Consider the following 18,466-nt stretch of genomic DNA (forward strand, 5'->3'; position numbering starts at 1 on the left):
CCGGATACAGATTCGGTACGTTCCGGTAACAAAGCAACATTGAGGTACTAGGCCGACATTCTCTGGAACGATTTAATGACCACATTAAACCTAGGCCATCCCGCCCCTACCCCCTAGCTCCATGAGGAGTCTGGAATTACTATCAAATTTATTTTAAAAAAAAAAACGAGAAAGTAAACTTATTTTCAAAGAATGAAGTCGTAACCGTACACGTTAAGATTTGGTTGAACTGGCCGGTCAATAACTATGAACTTTAAAGATATTCAAAATCAAAAAGGGACAGAGCGAAAAAGCGCCCTGCAGAAAACACAGCGAAATTTGTTTTACTTCAATTTTGACATGCAATGACGGAATCGTTCCAACCTAGCTCAGTTTGAGCTCTACTTTATTAGACTGGTGGAAAAATGACCCGATCGCTCTTTGTCTTGCAGAACCACTTCCGTCGAACCTGTCTGTGTTCAACCTGAGTAACTTGAATATTAGACCTCTTATTTTAAAATATCATTGGAAAGATAGAGGAGAAAAGGTGTCTCGATTAACCAAAACCGGATCGGAATCAAACGGAAGTTCCGACATGTCGGAATCAAAATCAAATACATACCATAATATCCACAATGTGTATCAAAAGATAAAGAGAGTATAAAATTGGTCATATCCCTTGTAAATGTTATTATTACCTAAACCGTGCAGCACATACTTATCACGAAGAATGAACGATTGACCGCCCTCCCCACCATGAAATATTGGTATTTTTGCAATATGCTCTTATTTATTTATTTATTTAGTCTTTACACGGTCGAAACAATATGTAAACGCAATATATGTATGTACATATTCCTATGAACCTACATACATATATATAGGGTTCAGAATACTTAAACAAATCTTTAAAGTACATAATGTGCAACGAGAGATATAACAGAGAGAGAGAGAGTGGGTGAAAGTTTCGACTACTAAGCACAGCTGGACAGGAATATCGGAATATCTATTTAAAATACAATTTGCTTTTTAGTTGCCGTCGGTATATGAGAGCGAGCTGATCAGCACTAAATACGTTAAACGGACATGAAAGTATTTGTAGGAGTTATCGTATACATTGATGTTTGTACAATGCGACGGGCGCTATAGTCTATTTTTGGGATTTCCCCTTTGATTAATGGAAAATATGTCGAAATTTATGATTAAAAAGAAAAACAACAATAACAAAATTCATATTTGCCGTTTAACGTTTTGATGTATTTGAAGGAATTTATAAATAAGTTGTGCTCCTCTCCGATGTACATAGGTGTTTTTATCACGCGTTGGAAGACAAATTACATAATGAAAAAATGGAATAAATTTCATAAAATTCAAAAATACACATTGTGTTCCATCAAACGGAATTAACGGATATTAATGAGATTACTTGTGGTGAACCCAAAAAGATGTCAAAATCATTACGAAGTTCACGGCGCAACAGCCGTGGTGCCGGTGGTTCTTCGACAAATTCTTCCTCCTCACCCAGCAATAATAAACCACGCAAGCAAGTAAAACGTTGCTGCCGCAATTTCGTCACATTTATGTGCACGCAAGTGGGCGTGGGTGCATTAATCGTTCTGTATGCCATTTTTGGTGCACTTTCGTTTATGCATATAGAACGGGAATATGTTGATGAGACAACAGAATATGTTAGCCAAATAAGACACAATTGTGCTGAGAAAATGTGGAATATCACAGAAAAATTTAATACATTCGATCGTAATGAATGGCAAAATGTTACAGATAATATATTGCGCGAGTATCAAAATGAAATTGCAACACTAATCAAAAATGGCTATGTTGGACGTACACCAGAACAAATATGGTCCTTTCCAGCAGCATTAATGTTTTGCCTCTCAGTTATTACAATGATTGGTTATGGTAATATGGTGCCGCGTACACCATGGGGAAAAGGTTTCACTGTCATCTATGCTACGTTTGGTATACCGCTCTATATATTGTATTTCCTTAATATGGGTAAAGTATTGGCGCGTTCATTTAAGTTTTTGTATCGCAGTATGCATGATTGTGCGCAGGAGTCAACGGTATATGAGTCGCGTTTGGATGCGCTTGAAAATGGTAGCGGCTTAGGTGCTGTCTATCAACGTAAGAAAATTATTGTACCATCAACCGCCTGCCTTTGGGTTATCATATTCTATATACTCACTGGCACAATTATGTTTGCTAATTGGGAGAAATGGTCATTCTTGAATTCATTCTACTTTTGTATGACATCTTTATGTAAAATTGGTTTTGGTGATTTTGTGCCGGGTGCTTCGTTGATTACAGCCGCTGATATTGATGCAGCATCATTGAAAATTAGAGAAGATTCAACTGCAGATCCTGATGAAATATTTAATATGCAATTAATTACTGATCAAAATTCCAAATTAGCAATTAATTTCTTTTATATGTTAATTGGTATGGGCTTAGTTTCCATGTGCTATAATTTGATGCGTGAAGCTGTGCGTATGAAAATTAAAGAAATTCGAGAAGATACAAAGTTGTGCTTGGAGGATACGCGCGCACGTTTTATGGGTTGTTGTGGTGGCACGCGTGATTATTACGATGATGATTATTATTAAAATGAGAAAAGAGGAAACGTTTAGCGTGTGGAAAGTGCAAACGCCGTGCGTATATTATTGAACATTATTATGTTTGGTTATTGTTAAAACTTTTTTTATCAACAACAACTACGTTGCTTTGGTCTTCAAAGCCACTGGCGCTCACTGAATTTCCAAAATGAAATGTGTATATAAATATAAGTATTTACAATTGATCTTTTGCAATTACTGCACTGAAGCAATTTGTTGCTCTCTCTTAAGTGTTTTGTAAAAAAAAAAATGTATAAATTAGCGTTGCAAGTTCAAATAATCGAAAGGTGAGGAATGATTTATTTAGAATTTTTTATGGAATTTTTTTTATACAAATGGACATAACAAATTCCCCAATTGAGTGGCAGCAATTTATGTATAATTTATTTTCTTCATATGTAAGTGATTGAAGCATTATAATTTTTATGTAAATAAAACCGGTGGATGGGAAAATTAGCATGCGGAGGAGGTGAAAAAGCGGTGCATTCGTTCATTTTCCTGTATGCTACTTTATCCAAAATGGTTTGTTTGTTATTCTGTTTCTTCTATTTTTTATACCCGCTGTACTTGTACACAGGGTATTATAACTTTGATTGAATAACGGTTGGTTGTACAGGTATAAAGGAATCGAGATAGATATAGACTTCCATATATAAAAATCATCAGTATTGAAAAAAAATGTGATTGAGCCATGTCCGTCCGTCCGTCCGCCTGTCCGTTAACACGATAACTTGAGTAAATATTGAGATATCTTCACCAAATTTGGTACACGAGCTTATCTGGGCCCAGAATAGATTGGTATTGAAAATGAGCGAAACCGGATGATAACCACGCCCGCTTTTATATATATGTATAACATTTTGGAAACACAAAAAACCTGATTATTTAGTAAATAATATACCTAGAATGTTGAAATTTGACATGTGGACTGATATTGAGACTCTTGATAAAAATTTTGAAAAATTGTTTAAAATGGGCGTGGCACCGCCCACTTGTGATAAAATCAATTTTACAAATATTATTAATCATAAATCAAAAATCGTTAAACCTATCGTAACAAAATTCGGCAGCGAGGTTGCCTTTACTATAAGGAATACTTTGAAGAAAAATTAACGAAATCGGTTAAGGACCACGCCCCCTTTTATATAAGAGATTTTTAAAAGGGTCGTGGACGAATAAAATAAGCTATATCTTTGCAAAAAATAGCTTAGGTTATGTTAGGTGGTAGCTGCCCTGATAAGGACAGTTCACTTGGACAACACGAAGGTCCGTTGTGATACCACATGCACCAAAAATAACGGTGACTTAGATCTAGCTACTTAGAGAATCGTGAATGACCATTGATAGGTGAGCCTTAGTGAATCCAATTATTTCAGCAGACCTCCTGCCATCCACTTTCGGCCAGAAAGATCTTGCTACCCTGCAAGACGTGGTGTCCCCCCAACGTTTGCTAAGCTGACTCGAGGCCCAGCTATGGAGGATCAATCCACAGGTGACCAGCAGGATCCCGAAATCCCTAAAGCCATCTTCGTCCGGTTCAGTTGTACCGATGCGGGCTAAGAGATCCGCTTGACAGTTACCCGGGATATCACTATGGCCCGGGACCCAGATAATCTTAATTGTAAAATAATTCGATGCAAAGCAAGCGAGGTCAGGCGCTCCCAAACCACCCTCGATCGCACTGTAGTTGAGCTCAAGGCCTTGATAGCCACTTGGATATCAGAGTAGATGTTAAATTCCCTAACCGTAGTAGCACTGGATAGCATTCCATCCACCGCATCCTTAATCGTAGCAACTTACGCTTGGAATACACTGCAGTGATCAGCCAACTTAAACTTACGGCTTACATTTAGCTCTTGACAAAAGACCCCCCCACCAACCTTTCCATCCAGCTTCGACCCATCCGTGAACAAGTTAACCGGTCCCATGCCCCAGATAATTCCTCCCTCCCACTCCTCTCTCGGTGGAATGACTGGGGTGAAGGTTGTATAGGGAGCAGTTATCGGCATACAATAGTCCGTTCTGTCCGGGATAAAGTCGAAACTGGTAAGAAGGCTAGAGTGTCCACGGTCAGAAAGCCCATATCCCGTATCACGAAGCCTGACCAACGACCTTGCCGCAGCCGCTTTTCCCGCAATATCTGGTTGGTTGGTTGGTTGTAGTGGCGAGTCCCAATTGACTCCAATTAGCGCTCATGCGCCGTTTTGATACCACAAACTCGTGAGTTAACCAATGAAAGGGTGTTGTAAGAATACTAATGAACATTTTCACGTGCCTCAGGGAAAACCCCGTCACCCTATGTCCATCCCGTGGAGTTTATGAATTTGAGAAGCTCTCCCGCCCTAACATCCTTGAGTTCTGGGAGGCTTTCGAAAAAGGGCTTTCCAAGAAACTTTATTCTGCTTCGACAGTGTGCTGGGCATTCTCCGCCTCCGGACGCTAGCAGCTGCGACAGGAGGTATTGTGTTCCAGTCCCATCCGTGCCGCATGTACCCCAATTGTCCAATGCCTCGTGAGCACCGTATCTACTCTGGATATGTCCCTTCTGTTCATCTTAAGGACGGCATCGATAGTTTTTCGTTATATAGTGGTCACATGCTCTTGGAAACTACAGGTCCGCAACCGATTCCACCTATTGTTGGCCTCCCCCAACCAGAGCTGGGAGATGCGAGCCTTGATAAGTCCCAGGGGTGCAAGGACCTCCACTCCTGAGACATCAAGAGCCGCCCCGGTTTCGATGCCCCGGTACCCATATCAGGGTAAGGATTTGCCGGCTCGCCAGAATCATGGCGCTCTCCCTACACTGACCAACCAGGTCTGATGATATCGTCTCTGACCCGAGTGCCCCAAGAGCCGCCTGGCTATCGGAGAAAATGGCTACCCCGTTACCGTTACCTTTGATATCCATTAACGCTTTGCACGCCTCTCGGATAGCGAAAATCTCAGCTTGAAACACACTTGCCGAGTCGGGAAGCCGCATACATAAGGACGTGGGGGGACATTCGCAAATACTCCCGCTCCCACTCCGCGGCCCATTTCGGATCCGTCCGTGAAAACCGAGATTTCGAATCTCTGAGTGATCCCCCAATCTTTCCTTGTGGGGAAGAGAATTGTGTAGTTTGTGTTGAGGACTCTCTTTGGACATATGTAGTCCATTTTTGCCAAGATTCGGGAGTCGTTAATATTGAGCAGGATACGGCCGTGCCCGTATGTACGCTCCCTTCAAAGGCCCAACTCCCGAAGCCTTAGGGCCCCTTTGAGATGCCGTTTCCTTGATAAATAGATCTAACGGTCGAACATTGCAAATCACGTTTACAGCTTCCGAGGGACACGACCTAATTGCCCCCGTGATCGCTCCGCAGGCAGATCGTCGAACTTTCCCTAGCATGTTAGTTATGTATTTCACCTCTACCGCCTTCCACCATACGAGAGCCCCATATGTCAGAATTGGTCGAATAGCTGCCTTATACATCCAGGCCATGAGGTCTGGCCTCAGACACCACTTTTTACCTAGCATTCCTTTGCAGGCATACATAGGGGTCCCCCTCCACGGATATGCCGTCACCTCACTAGCCCCTAGTTTAGCGCTTATCATTCTGGACCGCAGAGCCGTCCCTATCCAGTTTACGATAGGGTCCTCTATTCCGAGTACATGAAGGGCGCCTTCTATTGCTTCCAGCCGGACATTATTGAAAGCTCCCTCTATGTCCAAGAATGCAGCCAGGGTAAATTGTTTGTTTTCGAAGGACGACTCTACCTTGTGAACCACTTCATGTAGAGCGGTGTCTGTTGAGCGGCCCCTGAGATAGGCGTGTTGGGCTGCTGACAGCCCCGAGGTATCCAACCTACCGCGAATGTGGACGTCCAGTAGGCTTTCAAACGTTTTTAGAACAAACGACGAAAGACTGATGGGTCTGAAGTCCTTAGGCTTTTCATGTCCCCTCTTATTGACCTTTGGGATGAAGACCACCCTGGTCCCTCTCCAATTTAGGGGCACATGATTAAGTCGAATGCAGGCTTTAAAGATGCGTTCCATCCAGGGAATCACCAGACAGCTAGTTTTTTGTAGCATCGCTGGGAAAATGCCATCCGGTCCTGGGGATTTGTTTGGCGAAAAACTGTTGCTAGCCCATTCTATCTTTTTTCCGTTATAAGTTCATTTATTAACCGGAGGGAGGGTATTACCCCTGTATACTCCCTCGGTTCCATTTGGCTGGAACTACAGCCTGGAAAGTGCGTTTTTACCAGCAGCTCCACTGTTTTAGCGGAGCTCCCTGTCCATGATCCATCTTCTTTCCTCAAGAAGGATGGGCAGGATTTTTCCTTCGAGAGAATCTTATCAATTCTCGAAGATAGTTGACTCGATAGAAGAGCAAAAATCTTTCCAGCATTCCGTCTTTGCCTTCTGAACAGCTTTTTTGTAGCACCTGAGAATATCTTTACATGGTTCCTGTTTCCATTTAACCGGCTCAGGTTGTAGATAGTTTGCGAGTCTCTTTCCTTAGCGTAAAAAGGTTGGAATTCCACCAGGGGGGTATTCCTTTTTACTAAAACTAGTTGGACAAGCTATCCGGAGGGCAGACCCTAAGGCCTCCTCCAGCTTGCTACTGTTAGCATCAAGGTCCTCCACTGATGAAATTTACTGTGCCGAATACCTACCTTGCTTATTTCCTACCACTTTGACGAACTTTCGCCAATTCGTCCTCTTTGGATTACGATAGGGAATAGGAATTTCTACATTAAGGCAGATATTGAATAGTATCCTGTGGTCAGAAAACGACTGACTATCTGATACCCTCCAGCTGTCTACCCGAATATTGCTGTTGTTGTTGTTGTAGCGATTAGGTTACTCCCCGAAGGCTTTGGGGAGTGTTATCGATGTGATGGTCCTTTGTCGGATACAGATCCGATACGCTCCGGTAACACAGCACCATTAAGGTGCTGGCCCGACCATCTCGGGAACGATTTCTATGGCCACATTAAACCTTCAGGCCATCCCTCCCTCCCCACCACCAAGTTCCATCCAGGTCCATCCTCCGGTGGAGCGTCCTTTTCATGCGGCATATAGCAAGAAGCAATTAGTATGCTGACTCCGTCAGCTGTCTCTAGCGAAATCGTTGTCAGATCCGAAGAGCTATGAGAAGAAACAAGAAAAACATTGTAGTTAGATTTTACCAAAACGCATGTCCTAGGTTTACCGTCCTCGCGCTTGTAAAACGTAGAGTATCCCTTTATTGAAAGCCCTTTCACCTGGGTGTTCCACATCCACGGCTCCTGAACAAGGGCTATATCAACGTCCTCCTCCAGTAGGAAGACGGCAAGGTTGTCCGAGGCCAGCCTAGAGTGCTGGAGGTTAATTTGAATAACCGTTAGACGCGTTGGAACTATTAGGGTCCAGGTTCTTGGTCGGCGAGCTGCAAGCCCTCCAGGCGCTTGTTACCATCGTCGACCTCATCCGGTTCTTCCTCCTCCTCCTGAGGGTACCGGAGGATTTTCACCTTGGCGCGCCGCACGCCGAAACGGAGGGCGAAGTCCGCTTTTTCAAGCGGAGTAATGCTATCCTCTGATATGAGGAGCACGAAAGAGAGGCTGTTCCGTCGCGATTCCTCTGCCTTGATGACTACCCAGTCCTCCATGGGCACATCGCGGTTGTGAGCCCGCAAATACTTCAACAGCGTCCCACTGTCTATTTTCATTATCGGGATCCATACCCGAGCTCGGGATCTTTTTGGTATATCGGCGGCCGGGATGAGCTTAATCCTTAAGCCCTCTCAGACCTCCCCTAGGACCATCACCCACTTCTCCAAGAAGTCCTTGGACTGCTGGTCCTCGCATTTGACCACCCGGTACCCGCGAACAACCTCCGCCGAGTCGAAGGAGGGGAGATTACCCTCCGGGTTGGCCATGACAAAGTCAATGACCATCTGAGACAGCCTTGCCTCTAGCCCCCCCCACTTCTCCAAGACGGGCTTGCCGCTGTTGGTGGTCGCATCCACTAGCGCAACTTGAAGGCTACTACGAACCATTTCTGGAAAAGTTTTGGCCCCTCGCAGCGCTCCGGCTGATACCGAGGCGTTGCCACCGGTAATTTTGCTCCTCTTGGAGGTACTAGGCGCCTCTTCCATGGACCCGCAATATCTACTGGGTATATGTTCAGCATGACGTTCAGTGCCAAGGTAGGTGTTGTCTTGAGAGCGCCACTGCTACAGATCAGCGCCGTTCGTTGCACAGACATTAACATTTTGCTCGCCGTCTCCAGTGCTTTCCACCAGACCAGCACCCCATATAGCAGAATCGGTTTGACCACCATCTCATAAATCCAGTGTACTACTCCTGGCGAGAGTCCCCATCTCTTTCCGATAGCCCCTCTACAGCAGTACAAGGCAATGGCGGCCTTCCTGGCTCGATCTTCCACATTGGGTCTCCAGTACAGTTTCTTGTCCAAAACAATCCCCAAATATTTAACCCCATCGAGGAAGTTCTGAAATCGGGCATCTTATATCTGCTTGTAAAAAGAACCAATTCCGTTTTTCCTGGGTTAACCGCCAATCCACATGATTCAGCCCACCTAGCCACAGTATCCAGGTAGCCCTGCAGAACATCGAGCAGGGTGCCCAAAAATTTGCCTCTGACTAGGATAGAGAGGTCATCTGCATAGGCAACCACCCGATAACCATTGGGTTCCAGCTCCACAAGAAGCTCGTTGACTACCACAACCCAGAGGATAGGAGATAGTACACCCCCCCCTGTGGCGTGCCCCTGCACACCATCCTCTTAATTATGGCCTCTCCCCACTCCGCTGCGACAATTCTGCCGCATAGAAGTTTGATAATAAATTCAACCAGAGCCGCCTCGACTCCTAAACACACCAGAGCTCTTTCGATTGCCCCCGGTAAGACATTGTTAAAAGCCCCCTCGATGTCTAGAAAGGCACCCAGAGCATACTATTTGTGTTCTAGGGACCCCTCTTTTTGCTTTACAATCGAATGGAGAGCCGTTTCCGTCGATCTGCCCTTGCAGTACGCATGCTGTGAAACCGACAGAACCCCCCGAGGTATCCTTTCCCGTAGGTACAGGTCAATCAACCGCTCAAACGTCTTAAGAAGAAACGACGAGAGACTGATTGGCCTAAAATCCTTAGGTGATACATGAGAGCTTCTGCCGGCCTTCGGAATGAAAATAACCCTAACCGTGTGCCAAGACTTCGGGATTATAGTTAAGCCTGAGGCAGTTAGTATAGATGATGGCCAACCAGCGGCAGGAAAAGAGCTTTATATCAATAGAATTTTACTTTCTAAATTAATTTATAACATTAAATTGGAAAATACTAAAATTCTTGAAAATGGGTGTGGCACCGTTTTTTGGGGAGCCATAACTCCATGAAAAATTTACATATTGTAACAAAATTGGGTACTATATTTTCCTTATATTTCCTTATTTCTAGTAAAAATTGATAACATTGGTTAAGTACCACGCCCACTTATATATAAATGACTTTAAAAAGGTTGTAGGTAAAAATAATAAGTTAAATCTTAGCGAAAAATAGTTTTGTGCCAATCGTATTTTACTTGCTCTGTTATATCTTTATTTTAAAACAAGTAAAGGTGTCTAAGTTCGGGCGTAACCGAACATTATATACTCAGCGTGAGTTTCAATTGTACATTTCATTTCACATAAATTACTTTTCTACATAACGCGTGGCACAACCCGTTAAAAAAATGTCTCCTCTTATAATAAAACTTGATAAGTGAAATATCATTGATACAAAACTATTTTTTGCTATGTTATATCTTATTATTCTAGTCTACGACACTTTTAAATTTGTTTTATATCTAAGTTGCCGTGGTCTTTAACCGACCTCGTCCATTTTTTCTAGAAATATTTCCTGCTATAGGGAAAATCCGTGTACCCAATTTTATTATAATCCCTTAATTTTTCTTCGAGTTATGGCTCCCGAAACAGAAAATTGCTTAGTCATAAAACGGGCGGTGCCACGCCCATTTTTTAAAATTTTAAGTTTTTCTATTTATTGTTATAAATCCACTTGGGAAATGAAACACCATTGATATAAAGCTCTTTTTTGCAAAGATATAGCTTATTTTATTAGCCCACGACCCTTTTAAAAATCGTTTACATAAAAGTGGGCGTGGTCCTTAACCTATTTCGTTAATTTTTCTTCAAAGCATTCCCTATAGTAAAGGCAACCTCTGCCGAATTTTGTTACGATAGGTTTAACGATTTTTGATTTATGATTAATATTATTTGTAAAATTGATTTTATCACAAGTGGGCGGTGCCACGCCCATTTTAAACAATTTTTCAAAATTTTTATCAAGAGTCAATATCAGTCTACATGTCAAATTCTAAGTGTATTATTTACTAAATTACCAATTTTTTTCCAAAATTTTATATATACATATGTATAAAAAGTGGGCGTGGTTATCATCCGATTTCGCTCATTTTGAATACCAACCTATTCTGGGTCCAGATAAGCTAGTGCACCAAATTTGGTGAAGATATCTCAATATTTACTCAAGTTATCGTGCTAACGGACGGACGGACATGGCTCAATCAAATTTTTTTTTTTGACGCTGATGATTTTGATATAGGGAAGTCTATATCTATCTCGATTCCTTTATACCTGTACAACCAACCGTTATCCTATCAAAGTTAATATACTCTGTGTGCAAAGCACGCTGAGTATAATAAACAGTGGGGAAATCCCCATATCTGAAGGAAGACTGCATTATTATCCGCTCAAGGTCATTGGTGCTAGCCTCTGTATCCTTTTTGCTTCTTTTAAACGAAAATTAGTTCAGAATAGAACCATATGTATATGTATTATTGCGCAGCCTTGTAACACTATTAAGCACACAAAACAAACAACAACAACATTTCAAGTGTACAGCGGGGTATGTAATGTTCGGTTTCACACGAACTTAGACTTCCTTAATTGTTAGTATTGGACTTACGTGTCTGTTAATTTTCCATATATTCTTAAAATTAGATAAGTGTTTAGCCGATTATTAATAATTTTTATTTCATTATTACAAAAAACTGAAAATAATTATACGCATACTCTCTGATTTGGCACTGCCAAAGGCACCCAATAAAAGGAGCAACTAAACTAAACCATATGCACTCATAGCCTAGCGGTAATTCCGTGAGTATTAGGAGCGTTAGAGTTCGTTTCCCTATTCGAGGAGGACAAATTTTGAATAGCTGCCATGCAAAGCTTTATAGTCTTACAGCTTCTGCCACCCAATTTTCAACCTTACCTGACCGAGGGCAATCCTACACATATGTATTTATCAGGCGAGGCTCTAGCGACCTCGACCTTCCGTGGAACTAGGGAGTGGAGGGCGGGATGGCCCATCATGTTTAATGAGACCATATTAAATAGTTCCCGAGATGGTCGGGCTAGTACAATAAATAGAACACTTCTGAACTACTTAAATAATCGAATGCAAATTATTATAAACCGTCTAAAGGCTCATTGAATATTACTAGTATAGGGAATTGTGTACAAAACTATGAATTTGAGGTGCATATAAGAAGTGCAAAGTTTTGATATCTTACTTACTTAATTGCCGCTTAACCGTTTAAACGGTTATGGCGGTCCGACAAGGCGCGCCAGTCGCTCCTTCTCTCTGCCAACCGGCGCCAATTGGTCACACCAAGGGACTTTAAATCGTCTTCCACCTGGTCCGTCCAGCGTAGTGGGAGCCGCCCTCTACCTCTGCTTTCATAGGCGGGTTCCGATAGAAACATTTTCTTGGCCGGAGCGTCATCTTTCAGTCTGTAACGTAGCAAATACTACGTCACAATATCTATCGCTCATACAGCACCCATCCTGCATATTATATGTAACCACTGCATATAACTGGCCCACCGTTCAACCACAATGCATGGTGACAGCCATGCATACATACCGACATACAGATATACACAATTGCATACATTCCGGCCTAACAACCATCGCGCAAGCACAAGGCAGGCCAGCGATGGTACACACACAATGGTTGAGAATTTTCATTCGTTGGTGCGCTGTGCGCGGCAATGCGAGTATAATTCCCAGTGTGTTTATAGACAAACATGAATAAGATGATTTGGCAAATCACACCAGGCACACTTCGCCTTAGGTGAGTGGAGTGCGTGCCGGCTGCCGTTGGAAGTCGGCAAGGGGTACCCTTTGGGTTAGAGGGGTGTGGTTACAAGGTCGGTTCCACCGACAGTACGCTTCCTCTGCCTTTCGGAAGCCCTAACATTTTGGTCATCATCTCTTCTGAGTAAGACGGGACTTAACCCGTAACGCACGGATATCTGGCTTAGGTAAGAGGGGAACACGTCTTAGCGTCTCGGCGGGACAAACTCTCCCACTACCCGAAACGAATACCCGAGCCAATATACTGTAGTTAGTTCAAATTAGTCAGTAGACCCTCACTAATCGACACTTCGCCTTAGGTACAACCACCATCGCCACCCAGATCCTTGGACATCCCATCCCGGAGTCTAGCCACCACCACCGTCATAGCTCTTGGTGAGAACCAGTATCATTTAACACTCTCTATACAGGCGTGATCACAACTACCGCCGTCATCACACTTTGGCCGCCGTCCTTGGATCGTAATATTCACAGCGACACTAGCTAGAAAACATCTCTCTCTCTCCCTACTGGATTCAAGGTTGTGGATATTCTAGCCTGAGAGCCGCGTATGTGTATGTGTGTTTGAAATCAAAACACTAATTTACTGTGTATTTATTTAGGTGGAGGAAGTGGGACTTCCACCCGACTCTGGATTGACTGAGCATACCTCAGCCTTTTACCAACCCCACCTCATAATTCGCATAACATGGCCTAGCCAGCGCAGCCGCTGCGTTTTAATTAGCTGGACTATGTTGATGTCTGCGTATAGCTCGTAGAGCTCATCGTTAAATCTTCTTCGGTACTCGCCATCGCCAACGCGTAGATGTCCATAAATCTTTCGAAGAACTTTTCTCTCGAACACTCGGCATATAGGCAGCTCCTTTTCGTGCTGTCGAAGGCTTTAAAATCGCCGAAGAGGTGATGTGTGTCGATTCTTTTTTCGCGTGTTTTTCCAAGATTTGGTGCATTTTGAAAATCTGGTCGATGGTAGATTTACCAGGTCTGAAGCCGCACTGATAAGGTCCAATCAGCCGATTCACGGTGGGCTTCAATCTTTCGCACAAACACTTGACAGGACCTTATATGCGATATTAAGAAGGCTAATTCCGCGATAGTTGGTGCAGTTTGCAGTATCCCCCTTCTTGTGAACTGGGCAAAGAACACTTAGATTCCAATCGTCGGGCATGCACTCGTCCGCCCATATTTTGCGAAGAAGCTGATGCATGCGCCTTACCAACTCCTCTCCGCCGTATTTGAATAGTTCCGCAGGCAATTCATCAACGCCCGCGGCCTTGTGGTTTTTCAATCTAGTTATTGCTATTCTGACTTCGTCATAATCGGATGGGGGATATTTATTCCATCATCATCGATTGCGGGATCGGGTTCGTCGTCACTGTTCGATAAATTGGTTTTGATATCTTATCTTATTATTTTTGTTGTTTACGGCCTTTGAATTATAACTTTTTAAATAAAAACGAGCTCTAGGCCAAATAATTGTATATTCTTAATAAAACACAATACGTGAATTTTATTTAATTTGTCGATATTTCGACTTCAGTCTGAAGTCATCATCAGGACTAGGTACGAAAAGAACAAACATACATATTAAATCATAAAAATACACATTTGCATTCAACAATGTAAGTTCTGTACTTGTGCAAATGTGTATTTTTATGATTTTAATATGTATACAATTATTTGGCCTAGAGCTCGTTTTTATTTTAAAAATCTTATCTTATTAATATTATAAATCACCTTCTGAGAGGAATATCACTATCTCCGGTTTCGTTTCTAAAACGCCCTATCTCACACAATTTTTGGAAAGCGTCGGATACCAGAATTTGTTTGAAGAAATCTTTTCCAAAAACGTTCTATCTCAAAATTATTAACTAACGTCCCATTTCGCATTTTAAGAAAGCATTTACATAGAATATTCTTTATAAATGCCTCTACAATACATTTTAAGATGAGATAGCTCGTAAATGAAGAAAGAAAGGGTGCTCTTCAGCCAAATTCTGAAGTATAGCCTTATGGTAAACGTTTGTATTTCATTCATTAAGTGGCGTTTAACCACCTAAACGACGTAAAGTCTTCCTCCACCTGTCTCTCCCAACTAAGTGGAGGTTTCCCTTTCCCTATGCTTCCAAACTGCGGTGCATGAAATACTTTCTTGGCCGGAGCGTATTCGTCCATTCGCATTGCATGACCCAGCAAGCGAAGCCTTTGGATTTTTATTCGTCGCACTATCGACATGTCTGCGTAAAGCGTATACAGCTCATCACTGTTTGTTTGAATTTAATTATGTTTATTTTTTGTAACTTTAAGCATATTAACTTAACCAATTTTCTCAAGTAGTATTTGACTTAGACGAATGGGTAGTTGTGATATGGGTTATATAGATCGAGGTCTAAGCAAATTTAAGAAAGTGCCCATTGAGCTGGTTCATATCAGAATAGTTTTGGATTTGTTTGCAGGATGATTTCGGCTACATTTCATGACTGAGTCGGTCGAATTATCTCGACCATTCTGGGTTGTTTTCCTAATAGTTTCCGGATCATTTCAGGATTATTTAAAATCGTTTTTGGCTTTGTTTTAGGGCTGTTTCGTGATAATTGCAGGACTATTTTGGAATAAGCTTCAGAATGATATCGGGACGTTCACGAGATGGTCGGGCTAGTACCTTAATGGTGCCTTGTTACCGGAACGTACCGGATCTATATCCGGCAAAGGACCATCAACATCGATAACACTCCCCAAAACTTTCGGGGAGTGTCTGTTGTTAATACAACAACAATGATATCGGGACTATCTTGAGATAACTTCGTGATAGTTACCGAGGGTACTTTCGGTGTTACTTCGGAATCATTTTGATAGTATTTTCAAACAATTTTTGATTATGTATGTGATACTTCGGGATTATATCACAATAATTTCGGGATTATTTCGTGCACGTTTTCAGATATCTTTTGGGATCTCTCCGGTACTATTTCGGGATTGTGTTCGCGATCTTTTTGGTACTATCTCCAGTTCATTTGGGAACTGTCAGGATCATTATGGGGCTAAGTTCGAATAATTTTGTAACTCTTTCGTGTATAGTTACGGAAGTATTAAGGAATAATTTCGGAATTTTTTTAAAGATAATTTTGGTTGGAAATGGTTTTGGAATCATTTGAAGACCATTTCGGTATTGCCTTCAGTAATACTCCGGAAATCTATCAGGATAAAATCCACCAATCCCGAAACTATCCTAGCCGTCCCGAAGGACTTTCTGGATAAGTAAAGGTTAGTTTCGGGAATGCTGTGTTTTGGACGCCGGGAGGTTGTGGTGGTAACATGTTCATCTACCACCCCGAAGGTTCGGGGTTCATGTCTTGGGATAAGCAACATAAAATACTTTAGAACAATTTCAAGAGAAACTCCGCCTAAGTCTCGAAGGTCTATTGCGCCTTATATTTGTTGTTTTTTTTTTTTGGATCATACCGAGTTGAAGTTTGTTTCGGGATTATAACGAAGCAAGCTTGGTGTGGCTAAGTCCGCGCATTTTCTTACGGAGCTATAGTGATGTGCAGAATTGTACCTAAAAATACCTCAACAGCGTTTAAGAAGGGAATTTACACCGCGCAGACCAATTGCAATATTTAAAATAAAAAAATTTGTATTACTTATGCAAATTTGTATTACAGGCAATCATTGAACATTTTTTGAAACTACAAAAAAGGGTCACAAACTTCGGGGTAATGCTAGGCGGCAGTACCGATCGTCTATGCACACCGAGCACGTCAGCTGGCCCATTTCGCATATTTGCCGTTACTGGCTTTCAAAATCGGGCAAATGATATTGTCTATTGCCCACCAATACGGCCGACAAGCAGCGAGAATGCCGAAGATTCGACGGCAGTGGTTTACTTTGGTGGTGACGTGCAGGTATTCAAATATTTCAGATTATGACAAAATTGCACCTACTAAATCCCCTTTTTTATGTTTAGGACTTTCCGGAGAGCATGGAAACGAATCGAGATAGTCGTGGTTACATGAAATACAATTTAGAAAATTCGGCGATACTTTTACGTGAGGCTTTTCCTCGCGCTCACATCATTGTCATCCGGCCTGTGAGGTAAGCAATGGATACAACTTTTAATATTTATACTGATCTTGACCGCTGATAAAATAAAAAAATGCTTCATATAAATTGAGGTCTAAGAATTTCTCCACAACTCGACAATGCCTCCCAAAAAAACCTTCCAACCTTCCCCCGTCTCTGTGAACAGTATTTTTAAGTCGTCACAACTCTGAATATATTTGACTAAGACTAAAAATACAAAATATTTCGAAAAGTGGCCTTCTGCAGATAAGGAGCATTTCGGGTTATGTTGGACTATTATTTTGGGGTCTTTTGAAGAAATTTATCGAAATTTAATTCTAGAATCATTTGGTTTGTTTTGGAATGCTTTCGTATTAATTTCGGGACCATTAAGACATACTGTTAAAGATAATATACTAAACCATATCGGACCCCCAGCGGGTTAGGGGCTTAGAATATACCCGCGGCAGGTATGTCGGTCGTAAGAGGCGACTATGCAAGGAGTTGTGTAGCGTAGTCCTTTCAACCCAATCGTCTCAACCTCACCTACCCGTGGCTAATCCCGTTTCTTTAACAGTCGAGGCTGTGGCGACCCCAAGTTCCTCATGGATTTAAGGGTGGAAGGGCGGTATGGCCTAAAAGGTTTATATGGTAATATTAAATCGTTCACGACATGGTCAGGCTAGTACCTTGATGGTGCTTGTTACCGGAACGTACTGGATCTGCATCCGGCAAAGGACCATCAACATCGATAACACTCGCCAAGGCCTTCGGGGAGTGACGTTATCGCTACAACAACAACAAGACCATATCGGAATCGCTTTCAGTTTTATTAAAGTTGTTATGACATAAGTAAGAGTGAGTAAAAGAAGGTAAGGCTGGGTGAGCTACAGGAATATAAGATAATAAATAGGGTATTATGATTTATGGCCCTTATTTTTTCGAAGATCTGCCTTCTGAGCCGTTATAACACTTACATTTATGAGCTTGAAACAAATGTATAGCATTAAAATGGGAAAGGAAGGCTGTTGTTGTTGTTGTAGCGATAAGGACACTCCCCGAAGGCCTTGGGGAATGTTATCGATGTTGATGGTCCTTTGCCGGATGCAGATCCGCTTCCTTCCGGTACCAGGCCCGACCATCTCGGGACCGATTTGGTAGGACCACATGCGACCTTCTAGGCCATACCGCCCTGTCACCCCCTAGATCCATGAGGAGTTCGGGGTCGCCAGAGCCTCAGCTGTTAATGAAACAGGAATCCCCACGGATAGGTGAGTTTAGCAATTGGATTAAAAAAAAAATTGGATTGGAGAAGCTATATATTGCGCTGGCAACCCCTTGAAAGGGTTGCGCTACACAACCCCTTGCATCTATTTGGTATTTTAGTCGCCTCTTACGACAGTCATACCTACCGCGGGTATATTCTAACCCCTAACCTGCTGGGGTCAGGAAAGGAAGGCAGACCCTTACAGCTGTTGAAGACTTCATATATTTGTTTTGGAAGCGAACATCTGCCGATCAATCCCTATTTTTAGGCTGACTTTGAAAATCGAAGATATTTCTTTTTTGTCTATGCCGCAATCTCTTCAAGGAAATCAATTCGGTCCAATGCCCATCAATGTTATTAA

The 18,466-nt window shown here is 42.3% G+C and overlaps 3 protein-coding genes across 7 annotated transcripts in view; 2 read left to right on the top strand and 1 right to left on the bottom strand.

Moving 5' to 3' along the window:
• Wdr37 (WD repeat domain 37) overlaps window positions 1-18,466 on the bottom strand; it is a 199,162-nt gene that overhangs the window by 117,454 nt on the left and 63,242 nt on the right. The window lies entirely within an intron of this gene.
• Window positions 1-18,466, top strand: part of LOC137238237 (mitochondrial protein C2orf69 homolog) — a 28,008-nt gene that overhangs the window by 3,122 nt on the left and 6,420 nt on the right. For 4 of the 5 annotated variants that reach the window (XM_067763023.1, XM_067763022.1, XM_067763025.1 and 1 more), the window contains 2 exons: window positions 16,442-16,681; window positions 16,744-16,871. In XM_067763023.1, the coding sequence (XP_067619124.1) occupies window positions 16,442-16,681; window positions 16,744-16,871 (368 nt within the window). Of the gene's footprint in view, window positions 1-2,639; window positions 2,900-16,441; window positions 16,682-16,743; window positions 16,872-18,466 lie in introns of those variants that run through there. The other variant, XM_067763026.1, reaches the window with a different exon arrangement.
• LOC137238240 (potassium channel subfamily K member 1) lies at window positions 957-2,616 on the top strand. Its single transcript, XM_067763028.1, has one exon. The coding sequence runs from the start codon at window positions 1,425-1,427 to the stop codon at window positions 2,601-2,603; it is 1,179 nt and encodes a 392-aa protein (XP_067619129.1). The 5' UTR covers window positions 957-1,424; the 3' UTR covers window positions 2,604-2,616.

This window comes from Eurosta solidaginis, chromosome 1 (genome assembly GCF_040869045.1).
Source record: "Eurosta solidaginis isolate ZX-2024a chromosome 1, ASM4086904v1, whole genome shotgun sequence".
NCBI classification, from domain to species: Eukaryota; Metazoa; Arthropoda; class Insecta; order Diptera; family Tephritidae; genus Eurosta; species Eurosta solidaginis.